General features: G+C 31.8%; 1 protein-coding gene across 1 annotated transcript; it reads left to right on the plus strand.

Moving 5' to 3' along the window:
- Positions 1-5,792: 5,792 nt before the first annotated feature.
- LOC123924765 (O-fucosyltransferase 19-like) lies at positions 5,793-11,146 on the plus strand. The gene is given in 8 exon segments (XM_045977733.1): positions 5,793-6,068; positions 6,815-6,916; positions 6,919-7,077; positions 8,681-8,769; positions 8,866-8,998; positions 9,290-9,522; positions 9,836-10,312; positions 10,827-11,146. Coding segments are annotated over 8 exon segments (1,698 nt in total). The 3' UTR covers positions 11,056-11,146.
- The last annotated feature ends 669 nt before the right edge of the window (positions 11,147-11,815 follow it).

An 11,815-nucleotide genomic window follows, 5' to 3' on the forward strand; every position in this document is an offset into this window, starting at 1 on the left:
TTGAAGGGTTCTTATAGACGATAGATCGAACGGAGTTGGGTCAGTTAGGGTTTTTTTTCCTGTTAGGCCCAGTTAATTAATTGGGCTTTTCTTTTTTTTTTCCAACTAGATTTGAATTTGGAATCTTAGTTTAGTGTGTGAATTTTAAACAAGTGGTCATGAGTTTTGTGGGTTACATGTGCCTCATTGAAGTTAGGTGCTTAATTTGGTTGATTTGGAAAATTCAAAATAACCATCATGTTTAAAACATGGAACTTAATATCGATGTGGTTGTATATTAGATGAAGATTCATATTTTGTGGTGGATTAAAGTTAATGTGAACGGTTTTGATTATAATTTAGATTTGTGGTGAACCAAGCGAACGAAGTGTATCATAGTGCGCAAGAAGCTAGTCAGCTGGAATAAAGGCCTTTTCGCTGCTAGGTCTTTCACCCCACGCCAATTCGTTGAAGTGTTTTGGGTAGGTGTGTGAGCTGTCAAAACGGGCGGCCCGGCCGAATTCGGGCCTCATCGGGCCGGGCTAAAAAGCCCGGATAAAAAATGGGCTATCAAAATTAGTGCCCGAGCCCGGTACGGGTTGTCGGGCTTTCGGGCCGGCCCGGTTTATTTTTAATTTTTGTTTTTTTTACTTCTAGTGCTCAAACTCAACATTATAAATAAGATTAATAATTATCGCGCGTCTTATTTTTACTCATCTGCTACTATATTATATATATATATATATATATATATATATATATATATATATATATATATATATATATATATATATATATGGGGTTTTCTAACTTAGACCCTAGTTAGGTCTAAGTTAGCAAGGTGCACCTTTTCAATTGGACCAAAATACCCATTCTTTTTAATTAATTAACCAAAATACCCATTAGTAGACGCAGATCCAGTGTCGCGCGCGTACCGAAGGACCATGGTTACAGACCGTTGATTTCCATCAGACAGCCAAGATCTGATCTCATCAAGACTGTCTGATCAATCAGACAGCCCAGATCATCCTGATCCATCAGATTCCAGCGCCTGCGCAACACTGGATTACAACCTGGAGAGAGAAAAATTTGCTTTTTAAAAGTAGGACACGTGTCACACAATGGTTGGCTGGGCGTAATTTTTGTTCATTTAATACTTTGAACTCAATTATTTCGTTGTAAATTAATTTTTTATTTTTTTATTTTTATACCAAAATTCATAATTTTTTTTTGTCTACAAATAGAGACTTGGTTCGTTTGATTTGGACACCGAAAAAAAAACGCAATTTTTCACTACCTTAATCTCATTTTTTGTCTACTAAATACGTTACTTGTGTGTTGTAATTTAACACGCACCACTCAACCAACTCACTGAAACCATTATACCAGGAAAATAGTAGATAATATTCTGGAACTTTTGGTATATTTTATGAAATTTTTGGAGACCTGAAACTATTTTTAGTTAATTAAATGAGATAAAACGGTAATTAAAAACTAATGTTTGCTTCTGAAACCATTTTACTGGTAGAATGGTTGCACATAGTTGTATTCTGAAACCATTTTACTGGTAGAATGGTTTCAATGAGTAATTTATTAATTGTGTTTGCTTCTGAAACCATTTATCTGGTACAATGGTTTCAGAGAGTTGTAATCTGAAACCATTTTGCTGGTAGAATGGTTTCAGTAAGTTGATTATTAGTTATTTGCTTCTGAAACCATTTAGCTTGTAGAATGGTTGCACATAGTTGTATTCTGAAACCATTTTACTGGTAGAATGGTTTCAGTGAGTAATTTATTAATTGTGTTTGCTTCTGAAACCATTTATCTGGTACAATGGTTTCAGAGAGTTGTAATCTGAAACCATTTTGCTGGTAGAATGGTTTCAGTGAGTTGATGTAAGGTAGTGAAAAATGAGATTAAGGTAGTGAAAAATTGGGTTTTTTTTTCTGTGTCCAAATCAAACGAACCAAGTCTCTATTTGTAGAGAAAAAAAAAATTATGAATTTTGGTATAAAAAAAATAAATAAAAAAATAATTTACAACGAAATAATTGAGTTCAAAGTATTAAATGAAAAAAAATCACGCCCAGCCAATCAGACAGCGACACGTGTCCTGCTTTTAAAAAGTAGATTCTTCTCTCTCCATGGTGTAATCCAGTGTGGTGCACGCGCTGGAATCTGATGGATTCGGATGATCTGGGCTGTCTGATTGATCAGACTGTCTTTATGAGATCAGATCTTGGCTGTCTGATGGAAATCAACGGCCTGTAACCATGGTACTGCGGTACGCGCGCGACACTGGATCCGCGTCCATTGATGGTAATTTGGTTAATTAATTAAAAAGAATGGGTATTTTGGTCCAACTGAAAAGGTGCACCTTGCTAACTTATATATATATATATATATATATATATATATATATATATATATATATATATATATATATATATATATATATATATATATATATATATATATATATATATATATATATATATATATAAATAATAATTTTCGCGCGCCTTATATTTACTCATCCGCTACCTACGAGTTTCTCGCGCCCAATTTTGACGCATCCGCTACTTACGAGTTTCTCACGCGTCATATTTTTACTTATCCTCTATCTACTAGTTTTTCGCGCGCCTTATTTTTACTCATCCGCTAACTACGAGTTTCTCGCGCCCAATTTTGACGCATCCGCTACTTACGAGTTTCTCACGCGTCATATTTTTACTCATCCGCTACGTACGAGTTTCTCGCGCGTCATATTTTTACTCATCCGTTACATACGAGTTTCTTGGGTGCCCTATTTTTACTCACCCGATACTTAAGTAGCGGACGGTGTTTTATAATTTATATTACAAACTAAGTACAAATCATCTAAAACAAATTATTTATATTTATTTTTAATTTTAATTTTTTAAATTTTAATTTTTTCGGGCTTGCGGGCCGCCCGCGGCCCATTCGGGCTAGCCCATATTTTAATCGGGCTTTACCGGGCCGGGCTAAAAAGCCCGGAAATAATTCGGGCTAGGATTTTCAAGGCCCGAGCCCGGAAAAAAATCGGGCTTGGCGGGCCGGCCCATTCGAGCTAGCCCGTTTTGACAGCTCTAGGTGTGTCAAAAAAATCCATTTATCCATTATTCATCCAATCCATTCACTAATGGATCCATCCAATTCATCAATTAGTAAAAAAATTGGTTAATGGATTGGATTGGATCCATCCACCTTAATTTTAAAATTCAATGGATCATTAATTATATTAATTTTAAGTCCAATGGATTGTCATTTTTTTAAAATAAAATAAAACAAACAATTCAAAAATAAAATATAAATAAATAAAAAGTTTAAATTGTTAATAATTTTTAGGGATGGATCATTACCAATAAAAAGTACATTAAATTTATATAAAAATAAAACATAAATAATTTATTGTCAAAATGTATAAAAAGGTTGGAATCAAACCAATAAAAACTTAAGAAAAACTGTTTAAAAAATAAAATAAAATAAAAAAACTGAAAAAACTTGGGATAATGAATAAAAAATATGGGTTTCGCCGCCGACCACCGGAGGTCCGGTGTTGACCCGGCAGTTGACCGGCCACCCACCACCACCTATTTTATTCATTATTAGATTATTTATGAAAAATATTATTATTTAAATTCTGTTTGGGACTTTGGGGAAAGTAAAAAAAATCTGTTTGGGCTCACTATGTTTGGGCTTAGCTAAGAAATGAATTTGGGTTCATTACAAATCAATCCATAAATAAAAGAAAAATTATGTTTTTAAAATAATAAATATAGTTTTTAAAAATTACATTCTCTCTATCAAAGAATAAAAATTACATTTTCCAATCATTTTTAAAAATATTTAAATTTTCCATCAAAAAAATATATTTTAATTAAAAATTACAAATTTCAATCATTAGTTTTTTTTTTGTGGGTATAATCAATCATTAGTTTTTTATGAAATTAAAAAATAATATTTTGTTTTTATGAAATTATACAATAATATTTAAATTAATTTTGTTAATGGATGGATTGGATATCCATCCATTTAATTTTGTTAATGGATGGATTGGATTGAATTTTATTTCTAATGGATGGATTGGATTGGATTTTTTTCAATGAGTTTTAATGGATTAATGGATCACTTTGATCCATCCATTAACAATCCAATCCAAATCCATTCAATCCATCCATTTTGACACCCCTAGTTTTGGGTAATTAAATTGTTACTCATATGGTTATTAGACCATCTCCGATGGTGATTCTAATTTTTTTTAAGTACTAGTACCTAATAAGTACTTCCATTGGAGTAAAATCAAAATAGTACCTAATAGGTACTAGTTCTAAAATAAGATTTGGTACCAATATCATTTTTGTGGGACCCATTTATAATGATGTAGAGTTATTGGTTAGATGTGTTATTGGTGGGACCTATTTAAAACTTTTTAAGAATTGTTGGGTTTGAGAGATTGAGTACTTATTAGGTACTACTATTAAAAAATTATAATTGACTGATATGTATACGTGGGGCCCGATTAAATACCAAAAAATGGGAAGCTCCATTGTGGATGCTTCTAAATATTTGAATTGTTAGTTTGTCGAACTCAATTTTTACAACTTCTACAAATTGTTTGTATATTGATTAATTCACCCGTAACAATGGGATCATGATTCCATGTTGTATGAAAATGATACGGTTAGCTTAACCGTCAATTTAAAATCGAACGTTTCAAATTATAATGAAAAAAAATCAACCTTAAACAATTTTAGTCATTGATTATGATCGGACAGATAAAAACAGTAACTACGTCAAGCAGTTACTATGAAACTATAGCGGAATAGAATTTATTTGAAAATAGTTGGTGACTAAATTAAACTTCTTTTTGTTTTGGGGTTACCATGTTACAAGTATGTTGTTTCGTTGTTTCTATCGTTGAAGTGGTAACTAATTTTTATTTGAGAACTTGTGAGACACGTATATTTGTAAATCTATTGAGTTTGTGATTCTTCTAAACATTTTGTTATTTAAATGAAACTTTTTTTTTGTAAACCCTCTTGTACTTAGGGGAAGGGGTTCTAGCCAGTAATTTTGAGTTCGGCCGTGAGGTAAGTAAAGTTTCCAAAAATCAAATTTGGGTGTGAATCGCACGAGAAGTTTGTTATTGACTAGTACACGATAATTCTCCTGCAATTATCATATGAATTACACGAGAGTTTTGTTTGACTGTTATGTGAATTACACAAGAATTTTGTTTGACCATAAATTACACGAGAATGTTGCAAAGTAATCGTTACTAATTATTAATTGAAAAACAAAAACCTCGATGTTACTCGTGAACAACTGTTACTCGATTCATCTAAACTTTTAATTTATTTATTTTAAAAAAAAAACTATTACCTAATATGTAATATTTTTTTTTGAAAAAATTAACTAAGAAATATTTTATTTCTTTTTAATGAAAAGAAAACCTGTGGATTCTTGATCAGTTATAAAAGAATTATATTTACCATAAAAAGCTGGCTATAGGCTATAGCACACAAACTAAAAGCATGAGAAACATAGAGATTTTATAGCCTAATATTCCGCTATCATGAAATATAGATAAACCATTTAACTATACAAAAGCCTCACCAAACACAAAAACAAGAAAAACCAAAGTCCCTCTAATTAACTTCATCCACTTAAACCTTATGGTTAAATTTTTTGTTCCTCATTACCTCTCTCACTCTTCTTCATTCATTCTTCACCTTAATTCAATTCTCTCTAATAATTTCAATATATCTCAATTAATAATTCAAGTTGTTCATGGCACATTTAAGGGGTCTATTAGATGGAGTTGAAGAACATTATGGATTAATGTCTTTTGGTACCAAAGACATTTTTCATATACGACGTAAAATAAGATTTTGGCAAAGGAAGTTCAAGAGAAGATATTTATTTGGGGGATTAGTGGTTCTTATTTTTATATGTGTGCTTATCAAGTTTATATTGTTGAACATGTTTTTTTGTCAGCTAGATTTGCATCCTATAAATCATTCAAACGTTGTGGAAGATCATGAACCTTCACCAAAGAATTTGTCGGTAAATGAAAAATTTATTCATCACAATTTGCATCATTACCATACATTGTTGATTACTCACTCATATCTGCATAAATAAATATATTTGTCTCAAAATCATTATGTGCATTACAGTAGTTACTATACTTTTCTTTCTTTAAGTACCAAATACTCTAAGTAGTTGATAATCAAATTAAGTGGAGGACTTTAATATATTTCTTGTAATGACCCAGAAGCATTGAAATGACTCCGACTCTCCTCAAAAGTGATAACATCAACTTATTACAACCATCTAAATATGTTCGGTCATACATTTCTGGTAAAAACACAATTAATCAAGAGATGGTTGATGTTCTCATCTCCCTAAAACACAAGGCACAAACTAAATTGTGCGGGTTATCAATAATTCCTTTGTTGGCCAAAGCTCCTATAATTGAGAATTTATCTAATAACAACCGTCAACTAAAAATATTCACCTTAGACGGAATATCCTACAACAACAACTTCATTTTTGCCTCTAATGCGACTTCTACAGTTGACAGCGGTTCTATCCATAAGCACTCCCAATGCCATCCATCGACAGCTCAATAACCCATTACCCATCTATGCTATTACGGCATCCTTTGCCGTCGTTTTACCCTTTCGTGTGTGTGCTTAATTTTCATATATTTTATTATTTATTCAAATGTGATCACTTCTAGTATAATTTAATTTAGTTTTACATTTAGATTGTGATGCTAGTTTTCCTCTAATATATTTGTTAGATAGACTCTCGAAATTTGGAAGCATCCTAACAGTGACAATTACTACAACTGCATGGGACGAGAAAAGCATGATAGACGTGCGTCCAAATTAAGCTCTTTATTGCTCAAAATTAATTTGAGTAAAAATTCGATATAAGTGATTCTCAATACTCTGCCATTCATCTTTGTATAACTAGGAAGAATTTCTATTATACAGGTAATGGAAGCACCACAAATGGCTATCTTTTGATTCACGCCAATGGAGGATTAAATCAAATGAAAACCGGAGTATGTACGCAATCATAAATTTCTAATACTTTTATTTATGTTTTAAAAATCGGACTGAACGACAGCTCAACTGTAAACCGAACCAACATTGTTATGGTTCGGTTATTAGAGCAATTTGATTTCACTTTAGTACAGTTTAGTTAAGTTAATGTGGGTCTTGGACTTAAGTCCTATTTGTAATAAAAAAAATAGTCATTTTAGTCCCTTAACGTGCAATTCGCTGTTATTTTGGTCTCTCGCCGTTAAGTTTGGTTGTTAATTCAACAAAAAAGCTGACGTGATATTTTTTTGGACAAACGTCAGCTTGCTGAGTTGGCACGAGGGACGGGGAAACAACCATTTTGGTCCCTGAATGTGCAACTCGTTGTCATTATGATCCTTGACTCAAGAAAAAAATACAAAATAGTTCTTGATTCTGCAATCCGTTAGTCATTTGGTCTCTTGCATTAAAAATTGTTGTTAACTTTATAAAAAACCTGAAGTGACATTTTTTAGGGACACGTGACACACATATTTAACATATGTCAATGCATAACTTTATCACTGTACACATGTCAATGCATACCTTTAATCACTAATAATTTTAATTATCTATTATAAAAAATTATGAAAATTTTATATTTTGAGAATATTCGTCGAGACAAATTGAACAATATCTTATTTGCTAACATTTGGTTTTTATATAATAATAAAAAATTATGGTCAAAAGTAGATTATGGTCAAAATTTGAAAGAAGAAGCGAAATAAGTTGTTGTTAGATTATTGAATGTATGAAGAAGATGAAGAAGAATGCGAGGAAGAAGATAAAGTAATGAAGAGAAAATAAAAAGTAATGTCATTTTAGTCTATGACCACATCATCCATCCAGCTGTCACACAAATCTGTTAAATCTCCGTGTCACGTGTCCCTGAAAAATGTCACTTCAGTCTTTTTATAAAGTTAGCGACAATTTTTAACATTAGGGACCAAAGTGACTAACGAATTGCAGGGTCAAGGACTATTTTGTATTTTTTCTTGAGTCAGGTACCATAATGACGACGAGTTGCACATTCAAGGACCAAAATGATTGATTCCCCGTCCCTCGTGCCAACTCAGCAAGCTGACGTGTGTCCAAAAAAATTTCACATCAGCTTTTTTGTTGAGTTAACGGCCAAACTTAACAGCATGGACCAAACTGACTAACGGAATGCAGATTCAGGAACTATTTTATAGTTTTTCCTCAATGGGGGACTAAAATGACATCGAATTGCACATTGAGAGACTAAAATGACTATTTTCCCTAAAAAAAATTAATGTTGAGTCCCCCTAAAATAGTATTTTTTTTGGTGGCTATAGTTAGATTTGGTTTTAAATTGGTTGGATTCATGTGAATTTAACTCGATAATAGAAAATGTTTGAGAAGAATGTGCGATGCATGTTTAGATTGACGGTGTGATTGTCAAAATTTCAATGAGTTTGACCAAAATTGCATTGAAAAACTTCGACAAAATCATAGTGCCTGCATGATTTTAACAAACTCACCGTCAATTCAAACATACACTTATTTACTTTATATTGTGACTTTATATTGTGAGAATAAATATATTTTTCCATCATATTGCAGATAAGTGACATGGTTGCAATTGCAAAAATTATGAATGCCACTCTTGTTTTACCTACATTAGATCACAATTCCTATTGGAAAGATCCCAGGTAAGGATTAATTCTTATGACCTAGAGTTTTCAAGTCAAATATATTATTCAGATATTTATCTGATTTAGTAGTGTCCTAATAGTTTAATGTCTCAGTGATTTTAAAGAAATTTTTAATTGGAAGAACTTCTTTGAAGTCTTAAATGAAGATGTTCAAATAGTGGAGTCTCTACCACCCAAATTTGCAGCAATTAAGCCAGCTTTGAAGGCCCCTGTTTCTTGGTCCAAGGCAACTAATACTTCATAATAATCTACATATAAATTTCTAAACTATAGTTATTATCAGGGTTTTAAATAAATAAAGTCCGTGATCGTGTTCTGTGTATGAAATAGTAGTGTTTTTAGATATTGAAGAAATCGCAATGCAATTACGAATGAGGTTACTTTACTTTTGCTTGCGATTTTCTGCAATATTAAACACCACGACACAAGCTAGCTATTTAAAACCCTGATTATTTTTGTTTGTTTTATTTTTAATTTTTAATTAATCTAAATTCTTTGATTGTTTTGTAACATGTAGGCCGGTTATTATAGCAGGGATATTGTGCATTTATTGAAGAAACACAAAGTAGTCAAGTTTACTCATACTGATTCTCGCCTAGCCAATAATGGTCTACCTAGTTCAATTCAGAGAGTGCGTTGTCGCGCCATGTACCAGGCGCTTAGGTTCGCAAGCCCAATTGAAGAGCTTGGAAAGAAGTTGGTCAATAGAATTAGAAACAACAACACCTCTTATATTGCTCTCCATTTAAGGTAATGCTCATCGCCTCATCTAATTGGTAAATTGATTGAATGTAGTCAAACTGCACGCAGTTATCAATCTGATTAAGATTAGACAATTCCAGTTCTTAAGATAGTTTTTTTATTTTTGTTTAATATAAAATTCTATGACATATGGGGCATCCGATCTTAACCAGACGGCCTGAAACCTACTGACTGCAGTATTTTTCGACCGCATAGAATTCAGGTCCATAAATATATCTTGACATAACTTTTCACCCAAGAAATACAAATTACTATGAATTTTAACCATTCTCTCACAAGCATATATCGCTTATATATGCAGATATGAAAAGGACATGCTTGCATTCACAGGCTGCAGTCACAACCTAACAAAAGAAGAAACACAAGAACTAAAAAAAATGAGATATCAAGTGAAACATTGGAAAGAAAAAAATATTGATGGAAAATCAAAGAGATTAAAGGGTGGTTGTCCTATGACACCAAGAGAAGTTGCTGTTTTCCTTGAAGCACTTGGTTATCCACTTGATACAAAAATTTATGTAGCAGCAGGACTTATTTATGGCTTAGAAGGAATGCAACCACTACAAAATAAGTTTCCTAATTTGATATGGCACTCAACTTTGGCCACAAAACAAGAATTGCAACCCTTTGAAGGACACCTAAATCAACTTGCTGCTCTTGATTACTACATAACTGTTCAAAGTGATGTTTTTGTTTATAGCTATGATGGGAATATGGCTAAAGTTGCTAGGGGGCATAGAAAATTTGATGGATTCAAAAAGACCATTAATCCTGATAAGTATTGTTCTTACTCTTAAATAACTTATTAATTAGGCTCTATTTTACTAGTTTTACTAGATAATTAGCATATGATTATTAATAGGTTTAGTTACTCTTGAATCTATTCAGATTATTCGAGTTGCAAATATTATAATGATCTTAGTGGATACCGGGTTCGAATTTTGTGGATGAAAAATGTGGCTGGGAGGAGAGATTCTACTAAAAAGTTGCCAGTCAAATTTCTTAATAAAGATCAATTATCGACAAAAGTCGATGAATATTTCGCATCAGTAACATGGTTATTGGTTACACTACAACCAAAAAATGTTTGTAATTGGATCACTGAACTAGTACAAATTTTATAATTAGAATCTTTGAACTAAAAAATGTTTTTGTCAAGTTCAGAGAGTTTTTTTTTTATGATAAACTTCAGAAATTTAATCATAATTAATTTCAAGTTTAGGACCTCAAGAGTAATTAAACCATTAGCCAAATTTGATTATTTCTAATAGACCTAAAATATTTTGTTGCAGGAATAATTTTGTTAGACTAATTGATCAATTGGACAATGGTCTAATTTCATGGGATGATTTCTCAGCAAAGGTTAAGGGTATACATGCAAACAATATTGGAGCACCTCAAGCTAGAAGAATTAAGCGCCATCCTAAATTAGAAGAGAGCTTTTATGCTAACCCTTTTCCAGGTTGCATTTGTCAGAAGCCAACAAACATGATGGTAAAAACAAGTCATGAATCATTATGATTTGCCAATTATTATGTTGAGCCATTAGATGAAACAAATTTGCTTAAAATATTGAGCTATTTTGGATGATGTGATATATTAGATAGTATAGTATCATAGATTCATAGTCATGTTATGAATTGTTTTTTAAGTTTTGAATATATTGTTTCACAGACTTTAGATTTCAACACCAGTGTTCCAGTTAGGTTTTTTTTTTTTTTTTTTTTTATAAACTTCAATTTAGGTTTTTTGTCAACATAACTTCATTGATCAAATTATTTCTTGAAATTTTGTTAAAAAAAAACCTGATTTATTTGATTATTTTAGACAAATTTATAACATTTTATTAAAATTTTTTTTATCAAACTAGTGACTAGAAATTTATCCATTGATGGTGAATAAGTGATGAATAGTGAATTTAAACTCAGGTCCGTGGTCATATAATGTAATATCCCTATCAACGAAGTAATGTTGACTATATTTCTATCAAGTTTTTCGATAGCCTTGTTAGCTTGGTTTAGATAAATAATATTGGCACAATGGCACTTGGATCCAATATATAGAGTATAGCCACCAAGATTTAGTGTTAGTTTACTCAATGAATAAGATGTTGAGAAACCAAGGGGTAACACACAACTAGTATTTAGATTTAGATATTTTCGATCATCTATCGAAAATTGTAGATTTCGGACTTTAAGACCGAGTAGAGAAGTTATTAAGGAAGTAACTTTGTGTGCATCAAGAGTAACTCGAGGTATATCAATGGTGAGCCTTTTTATTT

Source organism: Trifolium pratense, linkage group LG4, assembly GCF_020283565.1.
Source record: "Trifolium pratense cultivar HEN17-A07 linkage group LG4, ARS_RC_1.1, whole genome shotgun sequence".
In the NCBI taxonomy this organism is placed as follows: domain Eukaryota; kingdom Viridiplantae; phylum Streptophyta; class Magnoliopsida; order Fabales; family Fabaceae; genus Trifolium; species Trifolium pratense.